The following is a 14431-nucleotide window of genomic DNA, read 5'->3' as shown; positions in this document are numbered from 1 at the left end:
GCAAAAAGTTAAAGGTAACACACTGTTAGATTTGCTAATGGCCTTTTATTCTGTATGTTGTAGCTCTTACGGTGTGTTCACATACACGGCTGTTTAATAAAAGGATTGTGAACCATCAGTTTGAGAGACCATCTTTTCAACCAGGGATGCTACACACGTATCTAAATAGCTTCTCCTAAAAATGATCATTGAAATAATAAGGATTTGACTAAACTTTTAGTATATGCAAAACATCCGTTACTTTTAGATAACCCTGTAAAGTCATGTGTCCACTGTGCAGCTGTGTTGATATAATGAGTGAATGATTTGAGCTTTTCACTGCCTGCTGTGTTTCCTCGACTCCTGAGCAAAGATAAAGAGTCAGTTCAGACCTGCAGTTGGTCCTCGTGGTGTTTTGAACTTGAATTCAGCCTGATTTGTTTTTCATGTCTTCTCCTCCATCATCAGTTATCAGGAGAGCAGACAGTCAAAGTACAAGAATTCAAACAAACACAGAGATTCTACTTACAGAGCAGACACAGCACAGATGTTTCCTTCATCGTCCTTCTCACTCATTTGAGCTTTTTTTCATTTCTGTCACTGACACCAAGTAAAGCCCGCCCTCTTCCTCTGAGCACCAGCTTTCTATTGGTTCAAATACAGTGGGTAACTAAATTCATATAAAAATCCAAGATATAAACTATAAACATGTATCTTTTAATGCAATGAGCTTGCTGAGACATCTGGCAATTCACACAGATGGAAAGAAAACTCAGAAACAAGTCAGGTTTCCTCTGTTCTCAGTGATCTGTAGTTTGGTTGATGAACAAATCCATGTCCATGTAGTTACGTCCCCCTCAGTGAGAGAGGCAGATATGAGCTGAAACACAGGAATCAAACCAGGGACGCTGCTGTTATGGAGCTGAACTGGAACCATTCAGACACTGAGGCCCTCTGAACATATTTTAATTACAGCTGTGCAGAGACACACTGATGACTGACTGGAACACTATGATTCACATTTTACATTAACACCATCCTCACACATGGTTTATATGTGGCCACTAGAGGGAGATGTTGGACTTTAAATCTTGACATGGATACAAGCAGCTCATTAATGCTTCCATTCTGTCCTCAAAAATACATTTTAACAGCAACGGTCCACAATATCAGAGTTTGTACAAGTGACATGTTAACCTCCGTAGAAGCTGAATGATTTAGTGTGGCATGATTTGTAAACATGACTAGATTGGCATGTTTTTGATTATTTGTCATTTCCAATATTTTTAAGTGGCAAGGTTGTACCTGTCAGTGATGCTTAAGACTGTTTTCTTAAGACTGATTAAAATTCAGATTATTCTATTTCAGTTTTTCTTTATTTATGATTTTATTTTATTTTTTTAATTCTAAGCACCAAACACTGTAAACAAATTAGAGTAAAAAAATAAGAACATTAAAAAGCATAAAATAATACAAAAAACATTTAAGATATAGACTGAATTACAGTGAGCACAAGTATCACCATCATCTTTTTTTATAAAGTCTTCAAAGCAACCACAGCTGGCGCAAAGTGCTGTAGATTGGAACTAAATAATAAAAATAACATTTGATTTAAATAAAAGCAAAATAAAAGCAAAATAAAATAATTAATTAAATAACACATTTAATTACAAGAGACACTAAGTCTCACTGAGGTCAAAAGCCAAAGACGTGTTTTAAAAGTGGACAGAGATGGGGCCTCTCTAAATTCAGGAGCCACGATAGAGAAGGCGCTGTCCCCTCTGAGCTTCCTCCTGGATCTCGGTACTCCAACTAAGCAAGTAAGAGACCAACAGGGTGTGAAGGGATGAAGAAGCTCAGAGAGGTAAGGTGGGGCAAGATTGGGAAAACATTTAAAAACAAACATGCAAATTTTAAAAGACACAGGCACATAACAACACAGCAACACAAGTTCAGTCATTAAAATTTATATTCACCCAATAAACAGATAAAAACCCAATAAACAGATAAAAATGCATTTTGGGTTGGGTGGTGAATCAGGAAATTCAGCTGTAAATTCATCAACATTAACAAAAAATGCATATTAGAAATAAACATATTGACAAATCCAGACATGTACAAATACATGTAATGAATAAAAGCTGCCTAGCTTTTCTTTAAAATGAGAAAACTCTAATAGATGTTTAGTAACAATTGCAAGAGACTCAGTTCACAGTTAAAAAGCTCTGAGACATTTTAAATATGCTGCTGTTCAACAGGAAGGACGTGTGAATCCTATTTCTGTGGTTTTCTTCTGTAGATCAGAAAACCGACCACAGGAAAGACAGTGGAACCAAGTAGACAAAGTATCAGTGGGACAAATCTGCCTCCTCCTGTCTGACCTGAGAGACAGAGAAACAGGTGTGAGGTGTCAGCTGTCAGGTAGGTGATGAGTGAAGAACAGAACAGAATCCATTTCCTCTTCAAACTGCTGTCAGACATTATCTACTGCACTCTGATCACATCACTCAGACCAGCTGCTTTCTACAAAGTCTCATCAACAACATCTTTAGAAACAAACATCAACAACCAGGAAGCAGCTTCACCTCTGATCACACACACACTCAACTCTACTCACTCACCTGGAGGATCAACTGTCAGTGTGATGATGCTGATGGGGTCACCAACAGCTCTCTTCCTGCGTTTAGTTCCTCTCTGGACAACACGACACTCGTATGTTCCAGTGTCGTTAATCGTCACATCCTTCACAATCAAAGACACGTTTCCATCCTTCATCTGTCTGTCCTGCAGATCCACCCGGTTCTTAAAAGATGGATGCTGTTGTTCTGGATCAAACTGCTCATCCCGGTACGAAAGGACATATTCATCTCCCAGGTCAGCTCTGCCCCACTCTAAAACAATGATGGGGATGTCCTTGTTTGGAGCTCGACATGGCAGAGTAACGTTCTGTCCAGACTTAGATGATATGTTTTTCTGGTCTGAAAGAGGAAACAACACAAAGCAAAGAGTATGAAGTAAGTGTTCACCTCTACATCACCCAATCACTGTGAGGATCAGGGACCACTGAGATGTATATGTTTTGATTGGTATATAAATGGGATATAACATTTTCCATTCTAGTTTTCCTGTTTTATTACCCCTACTCTATCTCTGCTCTCTTCTACATCATTCTAGAAGAGCTTGAAACCACCTCAGGTGCACCAGAACTTGCTTCCTTTCCATTTGGTTTGCTGCACAGATATATCTACTTTCTCTCCATTATATGAACCAGCTCTCTCCCTTTACACAGTCCCTACATTAAGGTCCCTGCTCTCACCACCAAACTCCTGCTTTTCCTTCTCCCTGTCATCTGGGGGCCTTTGTCTTTTAAAGAGCAAGAGAGAGCGAGAGAGCAGAAACTGAACAAATGGGCAAATGGTGAAGTTAGATGGAAAGAAAAAACTGTAAGGGTTTACAAATATACGAAGATAAGATAACCCTTTATTAGTCCCACACATGGGAAATTTGTTAAATAAAAAATGCAAGATAATTTAAAGATATATTTCATGTGCACCCAGTAACACCTTAAAAATGCACGTGGACATTATAATTGAACAAACTGACTGATCTGAATGGTGACAGGATTCAAAGCAGCTGCCAATGAAATCTATATCACCAGCCCCGGAGCAGACGTACCTGATGTTGAGTCTGCACAATGAAGGGAGGGCTTGCATGAAAACTTTACCTTAAGCTGCTCTCCTATCAGTTTGCTTCTCGTCCAGGTGTATGGAGAGGCAGTGTGATTTTTGACTGCTTGATGATATAGTGGACTGTCTCCATGTACTGTCAAGTAATTTGTAAATGTCACTTCATTTTATCATGTGCCATTTGTTGTGCACTCTCTGTATTTATATTTCTTGTACAGTAGTCGGTTAAATATCATTGTACATGTACAATGGGAATTAAAGCCTATTCTGTTCTATCCTATTCTATTAAATTATATTATATTATACTCTCTGTAGTTAAATGACTGAATCAATGTTGTGCATGTTTTCCCTCTTATTTGTTTCACTACAAAAAATTGTTCAAAATACTTTGGAAAATTCTGAACAACATGACTGACAGTTAACCTGTAGGTTTAATAACTAAAGGATCCACCTTAACCTGGAAGAGAAATCTGTGAATTTGTTAATTTAATTTTAATTGTAGGGCTCTGCACTTAACGTTTGATCCTAGAATCAATGATGAGTTAGTTAGATGTCAGTACATAAAATAAAATAAAATAATACAAAGCGGTTTAAATCAAAGGTACAGTGTAGTGAAAGGCAAGTGGTGACGCACTCTCCAACTACTAATATGCTGTTATAATGATATTAGATGAATCAGAGTTAGAGACAGACGTTTTCGGGGAACACTTTGTCATTTTTTAATTTCTTACTTATTAATACTTACAGATACAGATACATTTAACAGGTCAAGTCTCACCTGCATGGACCAAAAGGAGGAGGCAGAGCCACAGCTGGGTCCAGCTGAGCAGTACAGATGTTCCAGCGGACATTTCAGATGTAATTCTGAGGTGGTGCTACAGACAACTATTCTGTCTCACTACATGTAAGTTTTCACATAGAGCTGAAAGAGACTGAAAGTCCGTCTAGATGCGTCTTCCTCCCTCAGGATTTGACCCCTCATCTGACTTCTGTGCCCACCCGGGACAAGCTGCTGACGTCCCTGCTGATCACGTGATTTTAGTTAATTCGAGTTGGTGGGGCTAGGGTCGAGAAGAGTTCCAGGACACCCCGGACGGACGATCATCTGACGAAATTGACGCAAAGAATGTATTTCTTTGTGCGGATTGGCATCCATAGCGTTCCAACAGAAATGCCATTTCCGCTGTCACATTTCCAACATTTTTCAAAGTATGAGTAATCCCCACTTGTTGTATTGATCGGGATTATCTTCTTGTTCCAAGGCTGAAAACAAACGTAAAGGTCACCGCCTATTTACTAGTTGGAGGGATGAGAGACTGCAGAATACAAACAGCAGAAAGTGATGGGAGATTTCCAGTCCACAAAGAGTTTGTGCACTAATCTACACACATGCTTTATAATGTCATCTACAACGTTTGGGACAAAGACACCATTTTTGTTGGTTTCCCTTTGTTGATCTCCGCAGAGGATTGCAAGTCAAGCAATAAATATGCGGTTAAGGTGCAGCCTTTCAACTTTAATTTCAGGGTTTTACATTATATATGAATTTTAGTAGCATTTTATAATATGGCACACGGCTTAGGGTGTAATTACCCCTAGAATTAAATGGAGTTTTATATTTTATTCATTCATCTATGTTTGGATCATTTTCTTACCCACAGCAGCAAATTACTCATGAGGGGTTTTTACCCTCATGTCCTTCTGTTTCATCAGGTGTTTAATTTCCAAGCAAAGTTAGTGAGAAATCTCAGGTAGTACCTCAAATAAGAATGTTCGTTGTCTTTTAACTTTTTCTGCATTATATATTTTTTCTACTGGTCAGAAGAAAAAAACAAGGGGTTAACTTGGATTTCAAAATATGACTCAGAGTGAATTTTTGTTTTTTAATTACCTGAACAGCACAAAGCCACCGCTGTTACACCTGTCGTTGAACCCTGGATAACATTTAAACTCTACTGCCACCTACTGGTAAAACTGGATGTTACAGCAAGGAACTTCAGCAGTGAAACTTCTTCATTTCTACCAGCTCACCACATAGATCACAGGTGTCGAACTCCAGGCCTCGAGGGCCGGTGTTCTGCAGGTTTTAGATGTGTCCTTGATCCAACACAGCCGATACAAATTGCTAAATGACCTCCTCAGCATGTCTTGAAGTTCTCCAGAGGCCTGGTAACGAACTAATGATGTGATTCAGGTGTGTTGACCAAGGGTGAGATCTAAAACCTGCAGGACACTGGCCCTCGAGGCCTGGAGTTTGACACCTGTGACATAGATGAAGGGATAGGCTGCCATTTAGTCACATCCTGAAGAATAGTTTTAGACAGTAGAAGATGGCAATTATCAAACGGATTCTGCTTTGAGATACAAATGGGCAAGAAAAAAAAACATGGGTCCTGACTGTGTTAGTGAATGTCAAAATAATTGTATATCTAAATAAATTAATATAATAAGTCAAATCACAAGAAATCACAGTTTGATCAAAAGATTTAGCTGACAGAGAGTCAGGCACACAGTGGTGTGTCACAGGAAGATGTCTCAGAATATGGGGATAATTTAGAAATCAGTCAATCAATCAAGAAATCAATGCCCAGAATTATTTTGATTCTGAGACTGAACCTAAAGATGGCTTTCACTTTGAATTCCCCAGTGAGAGTGCCCCCTGCTCAGCTGCTAACCTAACAACTATGGTACCAGGACCCACACATTTAGAACATGATTAGTTACATGGTCACGTTACCTCCGGTCTGCTAATTCATGAATCAAATCAGAGCAACTATTTAACACCCCAAACATATCCTGGATCAATCTGAGGTTAAGGATATCAGAAGGTCCCAAAAGTGAATACCATACAGACTAACTAAAGTCTTTCCAGATATGTGTAAAGTATTTTTTTTAAATTCTCCCCCTCTTTTTTTGTTTTGTTTTAACACAACAAAACAAAATGTGTTTGTAGAAATAAAACACATCTTTGTGCTCATATCTTCTTTTGCTGTTTCACTGTTAAGAAAGAGTCAAACACAGACAAGAAGAAAACTCAGACTTTAACCACATGAACCCGTTTTCTTCAATGCTTGTGGGAACTTCTTGCAGAGCAGTCCAGATACACTAATCATCCTCTGTCAGATCCTCTGTGAGGGACACACATAGATGAGTGGAGCTTTTCACTCTGCAGCACTGACAGTCATCTCCTCTTATTTTCATCCATCTGTCAGTCACTGCTGGATGTAGTACTCAAACCATCAGTAACATGTCCCAGTCAGAACATCTACATATAAGCTCCTGTTGTCTAAACCACTCTGAATCATCAGTACAAAGCTCGTCCATTCTCAGCACAAACCACCCTGGTTACCGTCATTCCCATCAAAAGAGAAAAGAGGAGCAAACAGAGGTAATAACTGAGTGAATATGACAGTTTGACGCTCAAAGATCTGCACAGAGACTTTAAGCAACAAGTCCATTTCCTCTGCAGATTTCACTCAAGTTCACAGCAGCATTCATCTGCAGAGAGTCCTGAATGCATCATTTCTACACAAAGACTTTAGTGATTTCTGCTGTTCCACTGAAACAAAGAGTCTCTGTGTGCTGATGACAGTATTTCTATACAGAGCAGAGCTTCTGCTCCATATCCAGATAGTGGTTATGAAATCATAGTGCTCTAAAATAAGAACCAGTGATTTGGCAGCTTCAGTAAGCCTTCTGCAGAATTGTGAGGAAGCTGAAACTGATTAGCAGCTTTATTTGAAATTAGAGAACAAACCGTTCAAAGTTTCCCACAGCACAGAGTCTGCTCTACTGAAGGTGTTCAATGATGTGCTTCTGGCTGCTGATTCTGGAAAAAGTACAGTTTTAATCCTTTTAGACCTGAGCGCAGCATTTGACACTGTTGACCACATAATCCTATTAAACCGTCTAAAGACGTGTCGGCATTCAAGGCTCTGCTCTAAAATGGTTTGCCGCTTACCTAGAGAGCAGAACATATTCTGTGATGCTGGGTAACAAATACTCTTCCCCAGTTACACTCACTTGTGGAATACCTCAGGGCTCTATTCTGGGCCCGGTCTTATTCTCCTTGTACATGCTCCCATTAGGCTCCATTTTTCAGAAACACCAGATCTCTTACCACTCTTATGCAGACGATACACAGTTCTACCTCTCTCTAAAACCAGGTGCTGATAGTACACTGCAGAAAGTCTCAGAGTGTCTTAGCGACATACATTGTTGGATGTCTCTGAACCTTCTCAAACTAAATCATGACAAAATCGACATTATAATCTTCGGTAAGCAGGACTATTAGTCTCATAAGAAACAATTTGGGCCCATTATCAGTTAATGTACATCCCCATGTAAAAAAAAAAATCTTGGTTTCATTTTTGAGTCCACTCTCAAGCTGGACAAGCAAATAAATTCAGTTGTTCGTGGCAGTTTTTTCCAACTCAGGAGCATTTCTAAACTCAAAAATATCCTGTCATCTAAAGACCTGGAAATTGTTATCCATGCTTTTATATCGTCACGTCTTGACTATTGTAACTCTCTCTATCTAGGCATTTGTCACTCAAGCCTGTCACGCCTGCAACTTGTTCAGAATGCAGCTGCAAGGCTCCTGACGGGTACTAGAAAGAGAGAGAATATTACTCCAGTACTCGCATCTCTACATTGGCTACCAGTTAAACACAGAATCGATTTTAAGGTTTTACTATTTGTTTTTAAAGCTCTCCATGGTTTGGCTCCAGGTTACATTTCAGATCTTCTTAGCCTGCACTTACCCACTCGATCTCTGCGCTCCTCCAGTCAGATGGTTTTATCAGTTCCACGCTCACAGCTCAAATCTAGAGGTGACAGGGCTTTCTCCATTGCTGCCCCGAGACTCTGGAATAGTCTTCCCCTCTTCATAAAATTTTCTTCATCCTTGGAAGTCTTTAAATCGAATCTTAAGACCTACTTATTTTATTTATTTTCCAAGGCTTTCGGATCTCCTTTTTATTTTTGTTTATTTGGTCTCTTATTTTATTGGATGGTGTTGTATGTGTATATATGTTATGTTCACATATGTGTGCTTGTGTGTGAATGTGTACAGTTTTTGTATATGTATGTGCATATTTGCATGTACATTATATGTTATATACTCTTACATGTCTGTTGTGGAAGTTTTCCACTTAAATAAAGCCTGCAGATGAGCGGTGAGCGGTAGCTAACATTCTTTAATCAAAACACACAGAACAGAAAACCAAGCTTGTGGAGAGCCTGCATGACCACGGGGCAGGGCCAGCAGAGTCTCACTGAGCCTAGCATGGCTCTCAGTTAAATACCTTCCACAGGAACAAAAGGCAGTACACAGCTGTTTCACACCTTAAGGTTCACACTCCCTTGCTACCTCCCAGAGTCCTCGAAGAGACAAAAGATTCCTTCCTGTGGAGTTGTCTGCTTCCCCCAACTTCCTAAATAGACCCCCACCATTTGTCTTACAGTATGGGTGTCAGACATGTTAAAATCCAGTGGCACCAAGGCATTATACAATGAAATAATGTGATTAGTACATAAGTAAAAGAAATTCCTTTACATGTCTTACAATTCCTTTTTTTAAAAATGTTTTTCCTTCTATTTTAATTCTTTCATTATATTATCCCTTTGTTCAGCACTTTGGCCGACACTTGATGTCTTTTAAATGTGCTATATAAATAAAGATGACTTGACTTGACTTAATGAATGCTGACCACTGCCTCTGTATATCTTGGTAGACTGTCAGCTGGAATCCAACTTTAATTCCTGAATGAATGAAGACAACAGCAGCAGCCATGTTCATATAAACTCAAACATACAATCACAACAAGCTTCTGACTGATCTGTTTGACTGAATTTTGTCTCTCTGTCACAGTTCTCCTCACACATTATCACTGAGGAGGCTTTGTTTAAAGGAAAAATTGGATTTTATTGTATTTTTTTAATTGCGTGGAGTCACTCCAACACTATTCTGATATTGACCTCAGAGCCTCCACTGTGCAGTGTGGACTCTTCACAAAATAAAACAGCTGCTTCTGATTACCTAAAACTGTTATATATTTATTTACTAATCAATCATATCTAACTTGTTCTCACTCATGTTATGTCAAGCTATTTCAAAATGTGTGTGGACAATCCTGTTGCTAGGCAACCTGGTGGCCAATAATGTATTATTATTGCTATTATAAGCCACCATCATGGCACTGAAAACTGACTTTCAGCCCCATACACCTTGCTAACTTATTAACCTTGTATTATGGGACATTTCATATAACCATGGATTTATACTTCTTAACTTCCTAAGACCCGAACTCTTCCATGGCATGAATTTTTAATTTCTTTTTGATATCTGGGCATGTTGGGACCTGATGAATATAAAAACAAAGAATTTCCAGATTTTTTTTACCTGATTTTTGTTTCTGAGAGAAATGAGATCCACAAATGAGGACATTTGTTTTAAATTTCGATAGAACAGTAGCAGTATAATGTCCTTGTAACTGGATATCAGGCCATTGTAGAGCAAAATGTATTATTTTGGTCTAGACATCCCAAAATTTGATGTCCACATATGTGGTCACTAGGTCCTAGGAGGTCAAGATTAAGGGAGAAACTGCCATATGAGAGACACACTCAAACAGGTTGTCCTGCCAGAATATCATGAAAAACTTAACTTTCAAACTTTTACTCATAACCCAAAGTGCACAGGCCTTTACTTTATTCAGTTTGCAGTTCCACTGGTTGATAATCGAACTTATCACAACAGAAAATTTCATTTGAACATGCATCTATGTTAAATGTTTAAATAAATGTTTCATGCTTTTATTGAAACATTTAAAAATGTTTCAATAAATGCATGAAAAGAGTAATCTTCATTATGAGTCAATGTCTCCAGAGGGAAAAAAGCTGAATACAGGTGTTGTGAAAACATATTTGTTGGAGTGATTTTTGTTAAAAGTTGTCATTGTTTTGCTTAAAATTGTAAACCTTGTCTTGATCACTGATATCTCCGGCTTGGGATACTCTCTACCACTTCATCCAACTTACTCCAGAATTCCTCCTTCCCTTCTAACTTGCATCCAAATTGTCGAGGATACACACTGACACCATTCAGTATGGCCTTTTTGTTTTCCAGTTACAAACTCATGATCCTGTCTGACACTTTCTTCACTTACAACAATATACACATACTCTGCCTCTCTCTATCGCTTTCTCCTGTCTTCTCTTACTTCACCCAATAGTAGACCATTGTCCAGTGCAAAGGAGAACTGGTGTGACTGATGCCCTGTGCTGAGTCTGCACAATAAAGGAAGGGCTTGCATGAATTAACAAAACAAAACAAACAAAGGACTTGATGCATTATCAATCATCCAGGAGAATAAATCTCCAAAAGCTGATTCTGTTCATCTGGACGTAGCGTTTTGTGGGAGAAACATTTCGTCACTCATCCAAGGGACATCTTCAGTCTCAGCTGACTGCAGGTTTCCCCAATCTTATAAACAGTACATTTGCAAATGTACTGTTTATAAGCACAGCACAAGAAGTCTAAGACCAGGCAACAAAGGAAGTTTGACTTACTTGTTGTACATCGGAAACCACCGCAAAATACGGAGAGTGTCCTCAGTGGCCAGAAGAGACAAGAATGTGACACCCCGCTGCTGCGGAGTCGGGGTGGTCTGCTTCTCCCCACCGCAAGGAAAAGGGTAACACCACCTGGGTCTGGGTGCAGTTTCCCCCTCTAGGGGCAAGGGTACCTAGACCCGGTTCTTAGAGTACGCTTGGGGAGTGTGATCGTGTGTACAGTGTTTCTTTATGTCTGTCTCCATGTTGGTTGAGTGTGGAGTAATTGCTTATGAGAGCATGAGGGTGGGAATGGATGTTTATATCTGTGTGTGCCTGTATGTCTGTGTCTATATGTCAGGTTGGGTATCAGACACCACCTCTCTGGGGACATCTCAGGCCCTCCAAGGTTTGGAGGCCTATCTCCCCCCACCACTTCCCCTGCCAGTGGCGGACGCCCTTAGACATCGGTGCGTTGGTGGTTCTTTGTGTCCGGGGATGGGCGTCCAGGTACACACCGGCTCACTCCTTGGTGGCTGCTTGCCGGGGCCTGGAGCCTGGAGCTCGGGCCACTTCAGGGTGGGGTGCCCTCAGGCTCTCGGCCTGGGGCTCGGTCACTCTGGCACAGCTGGCTGCCAGCGGAGCTCACGGGCATGTCACTGCAACCTCCCCTGGCTTCTGCTCCGCGGCTGCTGAGTGACCCCTCATCTGGGACTCTCCTCAGCTCTTTCTAGGATAGTGGCGCGGCTGCCCCTCTGTTGGTCTTCCTTGGTCTCTTGTGTTCTGGGGGCCTCTGGATGTCTGGAGTTTTGATCTCCTCCATACCTGCTTCATGCCCTGGAGGATGGGGCAGTGGGCCCCCACACCCTCTAGCAGATCATTACATGAAGGAACCTTTTAAAAACAAGCGCGCTCATGCTCACAGGTGTACACACGGGTGCTCACACACACAAACTACACCCTTTTTGGCTCCTACCTCAAAGCACACTTTACGCTGTCAATTTTACGTGCTGCACAATGTTTAATGTTTAGTATTTACTGTCATATTCCCATAGATCATCGTGATGTTGTTTATTCTATTACTCTCGTTTTCTTCTGCTTGTTTTCTTTTTTCTTTCTCAACAGGTGATCCAGGTGATCGATATATGTATTTTTTGTCTGCTTATTCTGTTGGTTTTTGTTTTTTGCCCTTTTTCCCCGTCCCTCTTCTCAGCTGTTTTTCTTTCCCTCTTTCTTTCTCCCCTTTCTTTCCCCCAGTCAAGTCTGTCCCGTATTCAGCAAGTGAAAATAAAATAAACAATAAAAGGTGAATCAAATAGACCATTATGGCAAGGCTGGGATGGTCCATTTGGTAAAGTAAATCCGTTGGACATCTTTCTTCACCTTTAGACAATAATTCTGATGACAAAAGAGCCAAACGGGACAGGCAAAAAAAAAAAAAAAGAAAAAAAAAGAATGCGACACCGAGGATGAGGACAAGTGGGTGAAGAATTTGTCTGACAGACAGCTCACCCAAACAGAGAAAAACATCTTTGCTAAAGGGTTGGATTTTGCTGTCACACCGAGACAAATCCCACTAGTGGAGCTGATCACAGCCACAGAAACAGCAATTCGTAACAACAATATTGCAGAAATGGAAGCAGAGCAACTACGGACGAAAGTTTCGGCCTGTCTCAGCAATGCAAAGCCCCCAGCATCCAACATCACCACGGAGGAGAGGAAGGCAATCATATCACATAGTGATGACAACAACATTATCATCCTTCCGGCAGACAAGGGTAGGTGCACAGTATTGCTATACCAGAAAGACTATCATGAGAAAATTTTGTCACTACTCAGTAATGAAAAATACTTCTGAGCCCCCTGAAACGAGACCCAGGAAGTGGCTACAGGAAGAGGGTCATAGACTGTCTGAAGCAGTTAGAACAAGACAAGGCTATTGACCGGACCTCATACCACAGGCTGTACCCAGGGGAGTCTACACCAAGTCTGTATGGTTTACCAAAAATACATAAACAGAGTGCACCTTTAAGACCGATTGTCTGCACGATCAACTCTGTCTCCTATAACATCTCCAAGTTTCTGGCCTCGATCCTCAACCCGCTGGTGGGCATCTCTGAACACCACATCCAGAACACCCTGGATTTTGTTGAGAAGATGAGAGATGTCATTATGAAGGTAGATGAAACCATGGTCTCAAATGACGTTACATCTCTCTTCACTTGCATCCTGGTCACGGAAGCGTTGGAGGTAGTTCATAAGAGATTACAGGATGACACCAACCTCAGCAACAGGACCACTCTCAGCATCGACCAAGTGTGTTTGCTTTTGGAACTGTGTCTTCATTCCACCTACTTCACATACAAGGGTCAGTTCTACAGGCAGAAACATGGGTGTGCCATGGGCTCCCCAGTTTCACCCATCGTGGCCAATTTGTACATGGAAGAAGTGGAAATGAGGGCTTTGCTGTCCTACCCTGGAACACCACCAAGCCATTCAGGTTCAGATATGTGGATGACACCTGGGTGAAAATCAAATCGCAGGACATAACCCAATTCACGGATCACATTAACTCGGTGGACCGACACATCAAACTCACCAGGGAGGATATGAAAAGTGGCAGGTTAGCCTTCTTAGACTGTGAGATTTCCATCAGTAATGGGGGACATCTAAAGCTGACGTGTACCGTAAACCTATACATACAGATCAGTATTTAAGGTTTGACTCTCATCCGCTGGAGCACAAATTGGGTGTCATCAGGACGCTACAACACAGAGCGAACATCATCCCCACTGACACAGCGGCCAGGGAGGCAGAAGAACAGCACATCAAGAAGGCCCTGAGTAAATGTGGTTTTCCCAGCTGGACTTTTGTCAAAGGTGGAAAGGCACCTAAAGAAAGCTCCAGCCGATCCAGGAGAGAAGGACAACCGCTGCCCAAGCGAAAACCTGTAGTGATCCCGTACGTGTCAGGAGTATCGGAGCAATTGAGACACATTTTTTCTAAACACCGGGTCTCTGTGGCTGTTAAACCCCAAAACACGCTGCACCAAAAATTAGTCCACCCCAAGGATCGGGTCCCCCGACACAAACAGAGTAACAAAATGTACGCTGTTAAGTGCCAGGAGAATTGCCAGGATTTATACATCGGGGAAAGCAAACAACCTCTGGCGAAGCGGATGGCACAACACAGAAGAGCTACCTCGTCAGGCC

General features: G+C 41.0%; 1 protein-coding gene across 1 annotated transcript; it reads right to left on the bottom strand.

Moving 5' to 3' along the window:
* Window positions 1-1114: 1114 nt before the first annotated feature.
* Window positions 1115-4670, bottom strand: LOC102076883 (programmed cell death 1 ligand 1). Its single transcript, XM_005462154.4, has 3 exons — window positions 4444-4670; window positions 2601-2957; window positions 1115-2360 (listed from the first exon to the last, which is right to left on the bottom strand). The coding sequence occupies exons 1-3, from the start codon at window positions 4514-4516 to the stop codon at window positions 2254-2256; spliced, it is 537 nt and encodes a 178-aa protein (XP_005462211.1). The 5' UTR covers window positions 4517-4670; the 3' UTR covers window positions 1115-2253.
* Between the last annotated feature and the right edge of the window lie 9761 nt (window positions 4671-14431).

Source organism: Oreochromis niloticus, linkage group LG3 (genome assembly GCF_001858045.2).
Source record: "Oreochromis niloticus isolate F11D_XX linkage group LG3, O_niloticus_UMD_NMBU, whole genome shotgun sequence".
Taxonomy (NCBI): Eukaryota; Metazoa; Chordata; class Actinopteri; order Cichliformes; family Cichlidae; genus Oreochromis; species Oreochromis niloticus.
The sequence above is the reverse complement of the archived record's forward strand: the minus strand, read 5'-3'. Positions and strand labels throughout refer to the sequence as shown.

What these genes read in the sequence shown, in the direction of transcription:
- LOC102076883 (XM_005462154.4), bottom strand. Translation starts at nt 4,516, where the DNA reads ATGTCCGCTGGAACATCTGTACTGCTCAGCTGGACCCAGCTGTGGCTC. An exon ending in CCTCCTTTTGGTCCATGCAG is followed by an intron (nt 2,958 to 4,443) that starts GTGAGACTTGAC and finishes TTCCTCTTTCAG; the next exon opens with ACCAGAAAAACATATCATCT. An exon ending in ACTGACAGTTGATCCTCCAG is followed by an intron (nt 2,361 to 2,600) that starts GTGAGTGAGTAG and finishes TCTGTCTCTCAG; the next exon opens with GTCAGACAGGAGGAGGCAGA.